The sequence below is a fragment of the Culex quinquefasciatus genome, chromosome 2, assembly GCF_015732765.1.
Source record: "Culex quinquefasciatus strain JHB chromosome 2, VPISU_Cqui_1.0_pri_paternal, whole genome shotgun sequence".
NCBI lineage: Eukaryota > Metazoa > Arthropoda > Insecta > Diptera > Culicidae > Culex > Culex quinquefasciatus.
In genome coordinates this window covers 36,446,402-36,464,067 of record NC_051862.1, presented here as the reverse complement: position 1 = coordinate 36,464,067, position 17,666 = coordinate 36,446,402, and the positions used below count along the sequence as shown (strand labels likewise).

General features: G+C 42.7%; 2 protein-coding genes across 2 annotated transcripts in view; one reads left to right on the top strand and one right to left on the bottom strand.

Annotated features, from left to right (window-relative positions):
• LOC119766762 overlaps window positions 1-17,666 on the top strand; it is a 37,256-nt gene that overhangs the window by 275 nt on the left and 19,315 nt on the right. The window contains exon 2 of the mRNA XM_038252459.1: window positions 5-492. Coding sequence (XP_038108387.1) covers window positions 5-492 — 488 coding nt within the window. The remainder of the gene's footprint in view (window positions 1-4; window positions 493-17,666) is intronic.
• Window positions 487-14,050, bottom strand: LOC119766761 (venom carboxylesterase-6). Its single transcript, XM_038252458.1, has 3 exons — window positions 12,786-14,050; window positions 786-1,060; window positions 487-724 (listed from the first exon to the last, which is right to left on the bottom strand). Exons 1-3 carry the CDS (start codon window positions 14,016-14,018, stop codon window positions 559-561), a joined length of 1,674 nt encoding a protein of 557 aa, XP_038108386.1. The 5' UTR covers window positions 14,019-14,050; the 3' UTR covers window positions 487-558.

The following is a 17,666-nucleotide window of genomic DNA, read 5'->3' as shown; positions in this document are numbered from 1 at the left end:
TCAGCGCCCGCAACACCGAGGTCGAGCTGGTCGAGTTCACCCACGAAGCGCTCGTCATCGTGAAGCACATCTTCCTGGCGGCCAAACTTCCGCTGGACCGGATCGGTGCCTTCTACCTTCTGTACGCGCTGTACTTTAAGCAACCGACGGAGCTGTTCTGTAAGGTGCGCGTCACGCTGGCCGATTGGCGCGAGATTAAACGGTTCGTGTTGGAGCGACCACAGGAGGAGGCGCCCCAGCTGGTGGTAATTTTTTGGAAGATGTTCATCGGGGACGCGTTCCGGTTCGTGCAAGATGAGAAGGAGTACGGGTACGATTCGTTCTTCATCAAGGGAGGACAGTCGAGCAAGTACGACGATAAGGTGCGGGAATCTTTCAAGATCATCCGGGAGGCGGAGAAGGATTTCAAGAGCATGAAGTCGATTACGGGGCTGTTTACGGCGCTGGACGCCCTCGAGATGGGTTACAACGAAATGAAGGAATCGCTGGACGGTAAGTTTAAAGCTTTATTTTTGGACGTTGCTGATTGGGCTATAGAAATTTGTAACTTAAATGACACTACCACTTGCTCGGCAGAGGGAACAATTGGTCCCAGAACGCGTAACGATCCGTGTAGAGACCTTCCTCCATCGAGAGACCGTCTCCGATGACCAGATAGTTGTCGTGACTTATGCTGACCGGAATCCAGTTGGGCTTCGGAAACATTTCCGCTTGATTTGGGTCTCTTGAAAAATCAACAAAATTAGTCAAATTTAAAATCTGCAAAAATATTCAAAAAATCTCACCCAGTTTTGGCGAATGCGCTCCACATCCGGGTCAGCCGCTCGACGGTGCCATTTTCCGGATCGGTCTCATTGAATATAGGTGCCTTTGATGGAATCGCAAACAAGTAAAGCAGATCGTCGTGGTGGACCACTCCGTACGGGGTTGTTGCGTTCGGGTGGTAAAAGAAGCTGTACCGACCGACGTACGAGAACTTGTACTGGTAGACGGTGGTGTGGCGGGCGGCAAGCTGGACGAAGCGATGCATCGCAAAGCCAATGAGACTGTCGGCGAAGAGCTAGAGGAGGAAACAATTGTATTACAATAAATTTGTGTATAACAACATTGCCGAAGAGTCCAAAGAGGTTCGTCTACTCTAAAGGCTGTTGGGGTTGGGGACTACTCGAGCAGACGGAAATAGTTTGGGAATAACATTTTTTGATATTTGAAAATACATACTAGGCCAACCACATTAACAGGTTTTGTTAATCGGCGTTATGATTTTTTTTGTTATTGTATTATTATTATTATTATTGTATTATTGGATTGTTATTGTAATAGCAGACTAATAGCATTTTAAGTTATTCTTCGAACAAATCTTTGTTATTCTTTTTTGTTATTTTAACAACTAATCCAATCATCCCAATAACAGTTGGAGGTATTCTTCCATAACAAAAAATGTTATTCAAACTGTTATTTAAACTGTTATTAAACTCTTATGCAAAAATGGATTTTTCAAGAAGAATTCGTAGCATTTTCTGTTATTATAACAATATTTGTTATTGAAATGGCATGAATTAAGTTACTACCGTCTGTTCGGTATAGGAACTTCTGTAACAACTTTTCAATAGGGCGAAACCTAATGGAAGACGACGAAGATCAGATCACAGTAGACTACGAATAGGGGAGTCGGAGGTGTAATGGGACGACAGTCCAAAATAAAATTCATTCTATTGCAAACACTCAACTGAAGTAGTTCGGTCTCTGGCTAATCTCCCAAAAGGTTATGGGCCCAGGAAGATTTCAAAAACTGAACACTTAGAAGAATTTTGAGAAGCAGTTATTTTTTCAAGAAGTTTACGAAAAGTTCCAGAGCAAGATGAGTCAAGTCGGAAGTTTCCCAGCCTTGGAACGGCTTGCTGGTCGCGAAAATTGGGCCGACTGGAAGTTTGCGATGCAGACGTACCTTGAAGTCGAAGAATTTTGGACCGCTGTGAAGCCGGCAAAGAAGGCGGACGGAACTTACGAAGCTGTAGATGCCGTCAAGGATCGCAAGGCAAGAGGCAAGATCATCCTGCACCTGGAACGTCACAATTTTTGTCACGTGAAGGACACGAAGACCGCCAAGGAAGCGTGGGAAGCGCTCGAAGCCGCTTTCGAGGACGCGGGACTGACCCGACGGACCGGCCTGATCAGGAAGTTCGGTTCGACGCACTTGGAGGACTGTTCGTCCATGGAGGAATTCGTGAACACGGTGATGTCAACCGCGCACCAGCTGCGTGGTATCGGAATGATTATTCCGGAGGAATTGGTCGGTGGACTGCTGTTGGCGGGACTGCCGGAATCGTACCGCCCGATGATCATGGCTCTGGAGAATTCTGGAACGGTGATTTCTGGAGATTCGATAAAAACGAAGTTGCTGCAGGAACTCCCGGTGACATCGGCGGGCGCGGCCTACTCAAGCAGGAAGCAGGAACGCAGACCCGAGCAGAAACGGCCACCACGACCAACCGGCGACAGCAAGGGTCCGAAGTGCAGGCGCTGCCAGAAGTTCGGACACATTGCGAAGGATTGCCGCTCGAAGGACTCAAATCGGAGGGACGGTGACGCTTGGTGTACCGTACTGTCAACCGTCAACGAGGACGACCACTGGTACTTCGATTCAGGGGCTTCCAACCACTTTGCGAAGTCGAAGGAAACGTTGGACAACCTGGAGAACTACAGTGGTACAGTCGTTGCTGCGAACAGAGGTGCCATGAAGGTCGTCGCAAAGGGAAGCATGAAGCTGTGGACCACGGTTTCACCCGACGAGAAGCCGATTGAAGTCAACGACGTGCAGGTAATTCCGGACCTATCGACGAACCTACTCTCGGTAAGCCAAATCGTGAAGAGAGGGAACACGGTTACGTTTGACAAGGGTGGAGTGAAGGTGATCAACGCAGCCGGGGCCATCGTTGCCACCGGAAGTATGGTCAAGGACATCTTCAGGCTGAACCAGGCCGTACCGAAGCCTCAAGCGCTCGCGGTGACTGCTGCGGAATCGTTGGAACTTTGGCACAAGCGGATGGGCCATCTCAACTTCGACGGCGTGAGACGTTTGAAGAATGGTCTAGTCTCCGGAGTCTACTACAACGAGTCTGCTGTCGAAAAGTGCAAGGTTTGCGCTATGGGTAAGCAGACACGTCTTCCGTTCAGCAAGGCCGGTTCGCGCGCAAGCGACCTGTTGGAGTTGGTTCACTCCGACATCTGTGGACCGATGGAGGTTCAATCCCTCGGAGGTAGGCGGTACTACCTGAGCTTCATCGACGACAAGTCGCGGCGGATCGCTGTGTACTTTCTGAAGCAAAAGTCGGCGGATGAGGTCTACGATGCGTTCGAGGATTTCCGCTGCAAGGCGGAGAGGCAAACTGGTCGGAAGTTGAAGATTCTTCGCACGGACAACGGTAAGGAGTTCACCAACAAGAAGTTGCAGGTCTTGCTCAGCCGCTTGGGAATACGCCATCAAACGACGGTGGACTACACGCCGGAGCAGAACGGGCTTGCTGAACGCGGGAACCGGACCATTGTCGAGCGTGCGCGGTGCATGCTGTTTGACGCCAACCTACCAAAGACCTTCTGGGCGGAGGCAACGGGCACAGCGGTGTACCTGGCGAATCGATCTCCAACCAAAGGCCACGACAAGACACCGGAAGAGGTGTGGACTGGACGTAAACAAAATCTGGCACACATCCGTGTGTTCGGAACTCCAGTCATGGTGCACATCCCGAAACAGAAGCGGAAGAAGTGGGACGCCAAAGCCCACGAGTGTATTCTGACAGGTTTCGAGGAGGATATCAAGGCCTACCGCCTGTGGGATCCGATAGCGAAGAAGTTGATCAAGCGACGAGACGTAACTTTTCTCCGTGAAGGAGGAGTCCCGGCAAGCGCTCCTGTCTCTGCAAAGCAACCGATGGTGATTCGTTTGGATTTTGAAGAACCCATCCCGTGTGTGCAGGAAGAAGACGAGCCTCCGGTGCAGCTGGAAGAAGCTGAACCAGTCGTTGATGATATCCCACAAGAGCCAGAAGTCATAGCTGAACTCGAAAACGACAACGCTGAAGTTGAAGTTGAAGTAGAGGACGCCGAGCCCTCGGCAGGTCCCAGCTGTGACGTGACACCTATTGCGCTCCCCTCGCGACCATTACATCCGCCTGGGTCACCGGCGTTGTTGCGCAGCGGTCGGGAGCGCAGTCTTCCAGGCAAGTTCAAAGATTTTATTCTGTCGAGCAAAGGCCTGTCCCTTCCATCATTCACAGCCAACTCTGGATATGACGAGATCGTTTCAGACTCGGAAACAAGTGGAGACGAGAACTCGGACGATACACTAGTTGGACTTGCAGCCAGACTTCAGCCCACGAAGGGTCGAGATCCCGTTACACCGGCAGAGGCGATGAAACGTGGCGATGCGAAGCTGTGGAAGGATGCGATGGACGATGAGTACCGATCACTCATGGAGAACGGCACGTGGGAGCTGGTCCAGCTGCCCCCGGATCGCAAGGCGATCGGATGTAAATGGCTGTTCAAGACCAAGGAGGACGAGAAGGGCAACATCGTGCGGCACAAGGCCAGGCTCGTGGCGCAGGGCTTCACCCAGAAGTTTGGCGTGGACTTCGACGAAGTTTTCGCACCTGTGGCCAGACAAGAAACGTTCCGGATCCTGCTGACAATCGCTAGCCGTCGGAAGATGGTGGCAAAGCACGTGGACGTCAAGACAGCGTACCTTCATGGCAAGTTGGAGGAGACCATCTACATGAAGCAGCCTGCAGGATACACAACCGGAGACGTCAATACTGTGTGTCGATTAAAGAAGAGTCTGTACGGACTCAAACAATCCGCTCGAGTGTGGAACCACAAGATCGACGCAGTTTTCAAGCAACTGGGCTTCAGCCAAGCGAAGGCTGATCCGTGCCTCTACGTTCGGAAGACCGGAAGGTCGACAGCGTATATCATCATCTACGTGGACGACATGGTGATCGCTGCCGAGACTGAGGAGGAGTTTGAAGCGATATTCAACGGCCTGCAACAGCACTTCACCGTTACGAACCTCGGAGATCTGAAGCATTTCCTAGGAATGGAAGTTGAGCGAGCGGCCGATGGATTCAAGTTGAACCAGCAGAAGTACATCACCAAGATGGCAAGTCGATTCGGTCTAGAGGATGCCAAGAAATCGAAGATTCCCTTGGATCCAGCCTACCTACAGCAGAAGGAGGAGAACGATCAGCTACCCAACAACACCGATTATTTGAGCTTGATCGGAGGTCTGCTGTACGTAGCTGTTCACACCCGACCGGACATTGCCGTTAGCACATCGATTCTTGCTCAGAAGTCGAGTCGTCCGACGCAGCTGGATTGGCAAGAGGCAAAGCGAGTGCTACGCTATCTGAAGGGGACGAGCGATCACAAACTGCACTTGGGATCTACCGGTGCAGGACTGGAGATGTACGTGGATGCAGACTGGGCAGGCGACCACCGGGACCGGAAATCTAACTCTGGATATCTGGTGCGTTTTGGCGGTGGACTCGTCAGCTGGGGTTCCCGGAAGCAGAGCTGTGTAGCGCTGTCATCAACGGAAGCTGAACTGGTGGCGCTGACTGAAGGATGCAAGGAGCTGATCTGGATGCAGATGCTGCTGGGTGAGTTCGGGATCAAGATCAACCGAGCTGTGCCGATCTACGAGGACAATCAAAGCTGCATCAAGCTCGTGGAAGGCAACAAGATCGAGAAGCGGACGAAGCACATCGAAACCCGATACTTCTACGTTCGCGACCTGAAAGAGAAGAAGATGATCGATCTGCAGTACTGCCCGACTGAGAAGATGTTGGCAGACATTCTTACGAAGCCGTTGCAGAACATGCGGATCAAGATGCTGCGTGAAGAAATCGGTCTACTACCGGATCACGTCGAGGAGGAGTAATGGAAGACGACGAAGATCAGATCACAGTAGACTACGAATAGGGGAGTCGGAGGTGTAATGGGACGACAGTCCAAAATAAAATTCATTCTATTGCAAACACTCAACTGAAGTAGTTCGGTCTCTGGCTAATCTCCCAAAAAAACCCTCAGATGTAAACAAACTGAGTTTTTGTCAGAATCATATAAAGCGAACAAAACTGATTCTAAAACACCCTCCATCATCACAAAATTCCGAAAATACGTAGTTTTACAAGCAAAAAACAAAAGGGCTAATCAACAACAAGCCCTTGTGTTTTCATCCAATCACGAGGGGCGAATGTAGTGTTTTCTGCAAGTTCCGACATTTATTTAGAAACACTAAATTTTCGTTATAATTTAGTGAATTTTAACCTGACAATCCTCAAAATGGATCAAAATGTATGTTTTTGATGTCTCTGACCACAATTCCACAACAAACACAGATTTGTATGATCCTAAATACATAACTTTTTAATTTCAATTATTGTAGTATGGGATCTGGTCTGGATTCACAATCTAGATATGAAGGTCCATAATTTACCGGTTCTTGGGACATCCGGGGATTCTGGGTCGAGCAGTTGCAGGACAAAAAGTTAGTGTAGGGAGGTTTAGGAGGAATGCCGTACAAAATCATCGCCTCCGTAACCATTGAAGCTAAGCAAAGATTGAGAAGGCAGGATGGTGTCGCGGGGTGGCCTAGTCGTCAGGTGCCATGTCTCCCACTTCCGGCGGGGACACCCCAAGGAACGTCACTTCAATATAGACCACATCGGCAAACCAACTTGCTACTTACGGTGTATCCTAGCTCAACGAGTCTTGGCCTGAATCGGACTCCTTATGAAGGCTTTCTAGACCAATTTTTTATCACTGAGGTTGCAAATATCACTGAATTATCACTGACTGTAACGTTTCACAATGATAAAATAGTTGTTTCACCACTTTTTTCTTTAAAAACCCGAAAAGTGAACAAAAACCAAAAGGGCGAATCTGTTGTTTACTTTTGCTTTGTGGCGTAACCTGACGGGCTAAACCGTTGTTTTGGTTGAGTGGGTGGCGAATACGGTGGGGCGAAAATGGAGGCACGCTCTTCAAAAAGGCGTAATTTGTTTTTCTCAATTTTTAAAAGCAAAAACACCTTAATTAATTTCAAATTGCTCTCTATGATGAAATTATTGCTATTTTCTATTACGTTTTGAAAAAAATGATGGTTTTCATGCTTTTTTTGTGGAAATAGGAATTGATTGGAATTGCAAAATTTTGAATGTTGATTTTCCCGAAACGGCAGGATCGTAGGTTTCGCCCTTTTGAAATGTTGATACTGTCTTCATAAAAAATAGAGGTTGATTTTTCAAAAACCTCATGAGCTTTTAGTTTGGGATGCAGGGAATCATTCTATCAGGATGTAGTATAAACAGCCAGTTTTAAGAGAATGCATGCAAAATATGTATTTTCTAACAATTTTTCATCAGAATTTTAAAATTAAAATGACTTGTTGTGCTTTTAATCACGGACTTTGATAAAAGCTGATTTGAAATCCGGACACTTTTGCTTGGAATTCCCAACACTCGAGTTGTATTGTTAATTTGAATTTGATTAATCGCGGTGGATTTTCTTGAAATAATTCGAACTGTCAAAAATCCACCAACGCGTATACAGTTCCAACTATTTCAAGAAAATCCACCGCGGTTTACCAAAATCAAATTAACAATGCAACTTTGATTTTGCTTGAGAACCGCAGAAATTTGGTATTTTTTTTTTTTGAAATATTTGGAACTGTCAAAATTTCTTCAAAGCATCTACCACAGGCCCAGTCACGACGTTCTAGCAGGATTCTAGCAGAGTTCTCACAGAGCTGGGTATTCTTACAGCATTCTAGCAGAAATGTTCCACCGTTCTAGCAGGATTCTGGCAGAACCAGCTCTGCTAGAATATTTCGTGACTGGGAGCCTGTCCAACGTCCGGCCCGCGACGGCTTTTCAAAATAGTTCTTTGACCGGCCCTTCATAAAATATTCAATAAATAAATTGAGTGTCTAAATAAAAAAAAATATCTTGAGATCAATTTTTCAGATAATATCACAAAACTTTATTTGTTTATTTTGCTTTTGGCATGCAATGTTGCTAATTTAACATTTGTTAGGATTATGCCTTTGTATTTTTTGAAATGATTTTATTTCACATCGAAACATTCTTTATGTTTGAATTTAATTCTTATCATTTCAATGTTGATGTTATCATAATTAATTATTAAACTTGAAAAATATGCAAAAAGTTTGCAAAAGACACTGAATTCTAATTACTGTTGATCTCAGGGGCCCTGAATCTACCACATTGACACAAAAAAACTGTCGTAAAACCTAATATCGACAAGTTAATCGTAGTTGCAATGTAAATTTGATTTTGGTTAAGCGCTGTAAATTTTCTTGAAATAATAAGTTGGCGCCGGACTTTCAAAAATTGATCGCGGTTGATACTTTTCTACACGAACGTTCAAAATCACTCACTTTACGTCAAAACCGAACCTACCCAGAAATGCGTAAAGGGGGCATCTGTCAGATTTGAGTGAATTTCACTCAGAGTGAATTTCACTCAGATCTGGGTGAATATCACTCAGTTTTCGTGAAATTCACGAAACGAGCTTCCAGGTAAAAATATTTACGAGAATGAAAAACCAAGTCTGTCATATAGAAATTGCCAATAACCACCAAAAAATCCATTTTTTCAACATTTTTATTTTTAAAACCGCTGTATCTTCTCAAGGATTGGACATAGGACAATGGTCAATATGGAGACTTTTGTGTAAAATGTCTGGGGAATCGATTCCCCAGATTTTTTTTTTAATTTTGATGTTTAGACCACTTTTTAAAAAAACAGTTTTAGTAAATGATTTTCGTATTTTTTAGGAGAGTTAAACCATCCTGCATTTTTCGTCAGTCTTTTGGTATTATCTTAGGCTATTTCCTCAAAAATTTTGAATGAAAAAAAAAATCGTGACATCACCTTTAAATTTAAGTTTTAGTCTTAAAAATCAAAAACCTCAAATAAGTGGCGTGTATTTTTGTTTCAGTGTATTTTTTCAGAAAGCTCGTCCAATTTCCTGCAAGCTTGTTTTTGACCGCTTTGTGATACGAGGCAACGGCTTCGAGATACAGTAATTTTTAAATTGCAAAATACAAAAATATTTAAATACCTTACGCCATTCTCAAATGTTATTTTCGAGTACTATTGGCTCCATATACACAAAAATGGCTTATATAGGTCTAGGATAACATGTTTACAAAGTTTCATTGAAATCGGAGATGGTCGGGTACAAAAGTACCAGAAAAAATCCTGATTTGAGCTGAAATTGGGTCCTAAAATGAAGCTTAGATTGCTGATATTATTGTTTACAGCGATAAAGCTTATTTTTCTGAGTACAATGACCCTTTGTACGAGCACAAAGAGTTTAAAATTGATTTTCAAATCAATTTTGAAAAATTCAAGCAAAACATTGTAAAAGGACCCAAGTCAAAAAAGTAAACAAACAGCTTTTTTGTTGCAAACGATGCTAAGAACCTTTAACTAACGCTACATATTGAATAAAGAATAAAAAAGATCACTTTTGTGTGAAAAAAATAGAATTTTACAAAGGCCCAAACCCATGACTTTTTTTTTTCGAAGATTTCTCATAGACCATTTGCTCCCGAGGACCAATATGGAAACTGGGTTGTTTTGATTTTGAAAACGTGTTAGCTCAGGGACGAAAACAATATTTTTCAAAACAAAGACCAGAACGTGTATGGCCCTTTGTTTCAAATATTAGGAAAATAACCAGCGGCCGGGACAGAACGGAGCAGCAAGGCCACGGAACACATTACTGTTTCCGGCTGCGACGATAAAGACGACCTCATCAACCTGGAACACCGGAACGCCCAATAGTTCACACAGCTAGCTTAGAAGTCCATGCAGTACTGGCGGGAATGACGTTCCATTAAATTTTCATCTTGTCTTCGTTCATTGACGGAGGTCGCGGGGGAAGTGAAAGTGGTGGCGGCGGATGGGGACTTCCGGATAGTGGTCGCAGTAGCTATTCGAACTCTTCGTCTCGCTACAAGCAGTTCTCCTTGGCCAGTATCGAAAATTACGCCAAAACTTTCGACCAGATCGAGATCACTTGCCAAAATCTGTTTTGTCCATTTCGAAGAAGCTGGAATCGGGTGAGTGGAAAATTTTGAAAGTGCTAATTCCAAAACATTAATATTTGTTTTTGAATCCCTCTGTTAGAACCCAAAACCCTGCTGTCCCGCTTCTTCAACTCTTTCACGGAGGAAACCCTGCGGACACACTCAGGTCGCACGTCGCCAACGGGCGTCTACCCGACTTCGGCAGCAACGACGTGTACCCCCGCAAACGTCTATATCGGTAATCAACCCAACTGACGACGTCCTGAACAACCTGGCAAAGATGTTAAATGCTGGTGACGATTGCGGGACTGACCACACAAGCAAGCTCGACGAGATAAGCGCCAATACTTCGTGCCGTAGTCGGAGCGGTCGATGGTTTATTATTCGAAACAAAAATATGCTGGCCCTGGACACGATCATAAAACTAGGTTGCTGTGATTGCTGCGACGAGGAGGAGGAAGGGTTTGATGGAGAACCGATACAAGTCAGCGCTGTTCCGGAATCGAAAAATGAACATCGAGCGTGCTGGTCGACATAAAAACGACGTCGGTTGAGTTGCCCACGGAGTTTATCAATTTTTACATAAGTAACTGTAATTCATGTCATGTGATGAGTAAAATAATGCTAATTTTTCGATATTTACGTATTTTATTTAAATGTAACTAACATATTTTGTTTATTGAATACGATCCGATTTGTTGATGAAGATTTTGTTCTTCAAAGCGAGTTCAAAGTCTTGAATTGTCCAAGCAGCGAACATTGATGGCAACGCATGAGAGGAGTCCTCCTGGCTCCAGCACAAGGATGGCGTCGAACATCTCGATCAGGGTGCTGGCACGGGAATGCTTCCACTCGCTCAGGTCACGGCAACCTTTCTGGGATTTGAGCACGATGCGGTAGATAGAGTTGACCTAAAATAAAGTAACGGTAAGTGAAAATGTCGAAAACCAACGGAGTTGAAGTTACCTTTATGTTCATGAATTTGATCTCGGGGGTCATCATCAGCTCCTGGTCAACCTAACCCTCAAACCCTTTGTACCCGCTGGCTTTGAACCCGTTTCCGGACTCTCAACGATCGCAAACCTTTCGAATTGTGCCATGTAGTCCGCCTTCACGTCCAGCTGATATGTTGTTCGTTCCAGATAAAGGTAAAACTCCCAAATCGCTTGCTCTGTAAGCACCTTTTGTTAGACAGGACCAAATCCCGGTCGCCACTCTTAAGCGTGATGTAGCTGACACCCTCCGATTCGGCTCGAATATGCACCTCAACATCCTGTAGGTCGTGCCGATTGTGGCTTGAAGATTTCCGGCGTCCAGCGCGAGTTCTGCACGTAAACCAGTTTGCCTCGTGATCGTACGTAACGAACGCGTCAATCTTTCTATCCAGCACGAACATGTCGATTATGGTGGACAGACTCTACGTGGAAAGTTACGAGATCAGCAGCGCCAGTATCAATCTGAAATTGTTGATTTTTTGTAAAAAAGATCTTCAAGCTTCAAGAGAGGGTCAAACTTTCTGATCAGCTAACTTGAAAGAGCAGAATATTTCTTCAAGATTAGGCTTACCTGCGGTTGTTCCGACGGTTTTGTATCCATAAATATTGCACCCATCACCAATTTTAACACTAAAATCAATCAAAAGACGCTGAACAATTTGATTGAATGCAAAAGGCCAAACAGGAGACTGTGATTTGTTTTGGTTAGATCTGTTTTGGCCACGGGCCGACCAAACAAAACGTAAACATAAACAAGCTGTCTTCGTGTTAGGTCAGGGGCCAAAATGGAAAGTGAAACTTCCACTGTTTTCAAAGGATCTAAAATGCAAAGGGCCAACTCTCTCCCCATGGTGCAAAATATTTTTGTAAGGGCCTTTGTTGCTTTTTCATCAATTTTCTCGAATATAATATATATGTTTGTAATTCTAAGTACAACAAAACGTAGTCGTAATAGTTTTTCACTATTTAAGTCAATAATCTCTTAGATTGTCTTCGTTCGCTTGAATTAGGATTTGAAAAACTTTTTCCAAATTTCACTTTGATTTTTCTCAATGTTTTGAAAATGGACTTTGAACCTTTTACAATGTTTTGCTTGAATTAACCTCGCGGTCCTTCTTGACAGAAAAGCTCCTACTTGACAGCTCGTTCCAAGGGGACCATAGTTGATCCATCGAAAAAATGTTGCCTTGTCAAAAAAAAAAATTTGCATTAAAATGAAAAAAAGTGATCAGAAATGGTATTTAATCGTGTTTTTTACCGTTGTACATAAAAATTGACATAGGACTTTAGTACCCAATTGCTCTATAATGAATCGAAAAATTAAAAGTGCAATCTGGAGTTAAACTTTCTGTCAAGCTTCTGTGAAGTTTACCATGACAGTTGCGAAAGTTTAACTCCATGTTACTGGCTCACATGTCTCTTTTTAATTTCTTGATACGTTTATCGAGACGGACAATAAAAAGTTTTCAACGGAATTGCAAAAAATAAGTTATGAAACAGTTAATCGTTCCAACTTTTTACAACACTCTCACTCTTATCTATTACACTCTATAATTATATGTCTACCACATATTGTCATCCCAGCTAATTGCACAACAATATGCAAAAGAATTCCCCTTGGCAACAATTAAATTGCACGCACGCACTCTCTCGATTACCCGTTTCGTAACACCCACCTGACTTAACCCTTCCAGCGATCGCTCCAAGCTGAGTGACTCATTCCCGAGGAATCTATCCCGTAATGCAGCGCTCTCCCTGGTCGATTCCTTCGTGCCACGCTCGTACAGAAACAACACCGGCGCCAACGCTTCGAACCCTTCGTCCAGCTCCATCCGGAGCGATTCATTCCGCAGGAAGTTTACGGCCGGGCCGGCGAACTCGTCCCGCGTGATCCCGGCGATAATCGGGATCTTGGTGAACTCTCCCTTGAGGTAGGCTTCCGTGGGGTCTTGGGTGAGGAAGCGCTCCTGACCAAAGTCGGGCTCGATTACGGGCTTCCAGAGCAGGATTGGGTTCCACGCGATCATGAACATGGATTGGAGGGAGTTGGCGAAGTCTGAGGCTGGTTTTTGACGGAGGCAGTCGATCATCTTTGGTGTGGAGATGATTGGGCAGTTCAGAAGGATCGCCTGCTTTTGGGCTAGCTCTAGTTGATGGTTGGGGATTTGGACTTGGCTAGTGGTTGCTCCGCTCATGACGATCGCCCGGTGGAACAGTCCGGTGGACATCGGGGAAATCAAGTGCAGGGTGATGCTGAACGCACCGGCGCTGTAGCCCATCAAGGTCACCGAGTTGGGGTTGCCTCCGAAGGCGGAGATGTGATCGCGGATCCACTTGAGCGCTAGAACTTGATCTTTGAGGCCGGCGTTGCCCGGGCAGTGCTTGGTTCCGGTGGACATGAACCCGAGCGATCCCAACCGGTAGTTGATCGTCACGAGGACAATGTCGCGATCCATCAGGTACTGCGGTCCGGCGTTGTTGTGACTTTGACCGGAAAAGGCGTAGAATCCACCCGGGTGCAGGTAGACCAGCACGTCCGCCGGACGAATCCGGATCAACTCGTCCGGAATAACCCGACTGTACACGTTCAACCGCAAGCAATCTTCCGACACGTCACTCTCATCGATCGCCGGCTGGGGACACATCGGGCCATCCCCACTCGCATCCAGCGTGTCATTCCACGGCGAAACCGGCCACGGCGCCCGGAACCTCAACGATCCCGTCGGAGCCTCCGCATACCTGATCCCCCTGAACGCGAAAAACTTCTGCCCAAGTCGCGTCTCCAGCACAGACCCCCGAATACTCCCAAGCCCAGTGTGCACCACCGGCGGTTTCCCGTACCGCTCCGGAAGACCCGCGACGATCGCCGCGACGCAGCAGCACAGAATCGCGGTCGTCCCGCACTGCATGTTGTTTAGAACTGTACTAAAAAGAGAGCACCCGCTCAGTTGTTAAGAACCGATGAGTGCGCGCGATCAACAACAACAGATCGTTAACGATCGTACGACTGCGCGCGCACGTGGAGGAAAAGTCCCGCCAGTGAGTCATATGATTGATGGTTTTGAGCGAGTCACGTGCGAGCTTTGCGAGATCTGTGCGCACGCGGTTGCGAAAGAATGACCTTGGGAATGAACGGTGGTTTGCGACATTCAGGGGCTTGCAGTTTGCAGCAGCAGCAGCAGCACAAGAATGAATGGGAAGCGGTTTGGTAAAGGGAGGGTTCTCTGGAGAAATGCAAACAAATTTTTTTTTCTAGAAAACTGCTCCTCGCTTAAGAACAATATTGCAGAAATGCTTCCCTACGAGTTTAAGTAATATTGAAATTATTTTTTTTATTTTATATAAAAAATGAATTAAAAATAGTCAAAATCCAGTAATAGTTGAAAAATGGGAGCAACTTGCAATGTTCTTTGTTATGTTGCTAACAACATAACAACTTGAACCTTATCGTGGATTGCAGAAGGTTAAACTTGTTTGAACTAGGTTTTTTTAGAATTTTAATTCTAAATCAATTATATTTTTAAATTATAAATAAAAACTTGACTGCAAAAATGAGACTTTCAATATCAAAATGCTGGTTAAATTTCATATTATGATGACAATTAGAACTAAACAAAAACACAAATTTCAAAAAAAAAAATGAAGACATAAAAATGGTGCAGTTTATCAAAATGTTGCACTTAATTAAATGTTTATAAATGTAGTTTTCTATTGAAAATGAAATTTAACATCTAGAGACCATCAATAAACCACTTTTTGAAATTTATTTGAACAGAAACCTAAAACTTTGCCGAAGACTACAAATCGATCATAAACCATGTTTCAAGGTTTCAAATTTTGGTTAAAGCCCTTGCAAAATGTATGTCGTGATTTAAAATATCTGAAATTATTATTTTCTAAGGGTTAAGGAAATTTCACACGAGTTTCACTTTTTAACATTAAACATCGGATCAATTGATTCTATGATATCATCAATTCAAAATTTTTCGTGATTTTAATTCTTTGCATATAGCCATATCTCAGCAACCAAATTCGGATCAACAATTTCCAAAAAAGAGAATTTTAGAGTTTTTCTGATTTTTTTTTTCTGAAGATTTTAACCTAAAATGGCTTTTATTCGAAAAAAATTCCGCGATTTGTTTTGACATGTTAAAATGTTAAAATGTTAAAATGTTAAAATGTTAAAATGTTAAAATGTTAAAATGTTAAAATGTTAAAATGTTAAAATGTTAAAATGTTAAAATGTTAAAATGTTAAAATGTTAAAATGTCAAAATGTTAAAATGTTAAAATGTTAAAATGTTAAAATGTTAAAATGTTAAAATGTTAAAATGTTAAAATTGCCATTGTCGTGATCGGGGACTTTCTTTTATAATAAAAACACAGATATTTTGCAATTAACAAACAACACGTCTTATTCCACAGAAATTAACCACAAAACTGATTTGACAATCTTCATTCTCTCTTTCGCCGGCCGCGCGCATCTCGTTGTTTTCTCGCTCGTTGTTCTCTCTCGCAGCTCGCTAGCGCGCTCTCGCACTCAATCCACAATTAGCTAACAAGGCAATATTCATGAAGGTGCGCACTTTTTGTTGCGCTCTTAATTCTTATTTATGAATTATATCAATCTTATAATAAATACTCATTTAATAATTTATTACATATTCAATCCTGCAACCCATAATCCCTACATTCTCCCTCTTTTCTACTCTCAAGATGACGAATATCAATCATAATTCCTAACAGAAAAATTGCATGAATGCTAAATCAATCTATTTTGTTTTCAATTTCCTAAAAGATTTTCGTCGGGTTCCTCGACTTTGTTTTCATGCTGATCTAAATACGAAAGCGCAGTCTTCGAAATGTTTCATCTATGTTGTCCAAGAGACTGACATCCGATCGCAGGAGTTGTAGAAAATGGAATGCGCTGATGAGGTTGAAAATTTAAAACACCTGAAAATATTAGAAATAGAAAAAAACGAGGAGAAAAACAAAAACCACAAATATTTCTCAAATAAACGCAGGTTTATCAATTTTTTAAGCAATACGAGATTAGTGATTGTTTACCTGATTTTCTTTAAATTTTATGTAATTTAAAATTAAAAAGCAAATTTTACAAACATTGCTGAAACAACACAACACGATTTAAAAAAAAGTAATAATTCAAATTCAAAAGCAATTTTTATTTTTTTTTTTTACATTTCGAATTAAATGGAATCATATTATTTTTAATTATTATCATTTTGTGAATATGAAATATAAAACAATGTGTTCTAAATTCAAAAATCTAACATGTTGCTGACTTAAATAACAAATGAAGCATAATCCTGGCGTTTTTAAAGTTTTAAATTTATGTGTATCATACAAAAACAAAGAATAAACATTTCTAAAAAATATATACAATGTGGTAATTTATTTAACTTATTAAAAAAAAATCTGAAGCAAAAACTATGACAGGCACACACAGATATTGTGTTGACTCAAATTTACACTTTGAATTTATGTGCGCCCGCCAAGGAGTTCAAACCAATCTATGGATTATGAGCCCAAGCCCAGTGCCACGTCCGATTGATTCACCAGACGGGACTTGAAGGTAAACATAAACTGATTTTAATATCAAATGCAGACGTGACGAAAAGTATTTTTTAGAATTAATACCCAAAAACACCCAAAATGGATCTACAAGCAGGCTTATTCCTTCCTCATTTTCAATATTTTTATCTGTACTTTTCTGTAATTTATTCCCAACCAAGCTGTACAGCTAAAACAAACAACATTTTTTTTTAAATAAAGGCTAGTATGGAGATCGGAAGGAAAGAAACAGCTTCACGAACAGCAGAACAAAGGAGAGCGAGCGTTTTCTTAGGGCTTTTCTTCACCCTATCTGGCTTGCTTTCGCTTCTACTGCTGCCCATTTGAATTTTTTCTTGACCGGTTCCTTCCGATGTGCGTACACCGCTTAACATTGTATCAAAAATTACCGCATTTTAACTAATTTTGAAACTGTTAATAAATCATGGCAAAAATTACTAAAATGCAAAATCAGTAATATTTTCGAAGAATTTGTTTTCATCAGTACCGGTACACTTTTATAAAATAAAAAATAGTCCATATTTCAGTTTAAGATGATTTCTTGAAAAGCAATCTCAATAAATGAAGCAAATTGCAAAAATAATATAAATAATTCAATTGGGTACTAAAGTCCTATGTAAATTTTTATGTACAACGGTAAAAAACACGATTAAAAACCATTTCTGATCACTTTTTTCATTTTAATGCAAATTTTTTTTTTTTTTACAAGACAACATTTTTTGATGGATTAACTATGGTCCCCTTGGAACGAACTGTCAAGTAGGAGCTTTTCTGTCAAGAAGGACCGCGGGGTTAATTTTTCAAAATTGATTTAAAAATCCATTTTAAACTCTTTGTGGTCGTACAAAGGGTCATTGTACTCAGAAAAATAAGCTTTATCGCTGTAAACAATAATGTCAGCAATCTAAGCTTCATTTTAGGACCCAATTAATGCTCAAAATGTGCTTTTCTGCACAAAATACATTT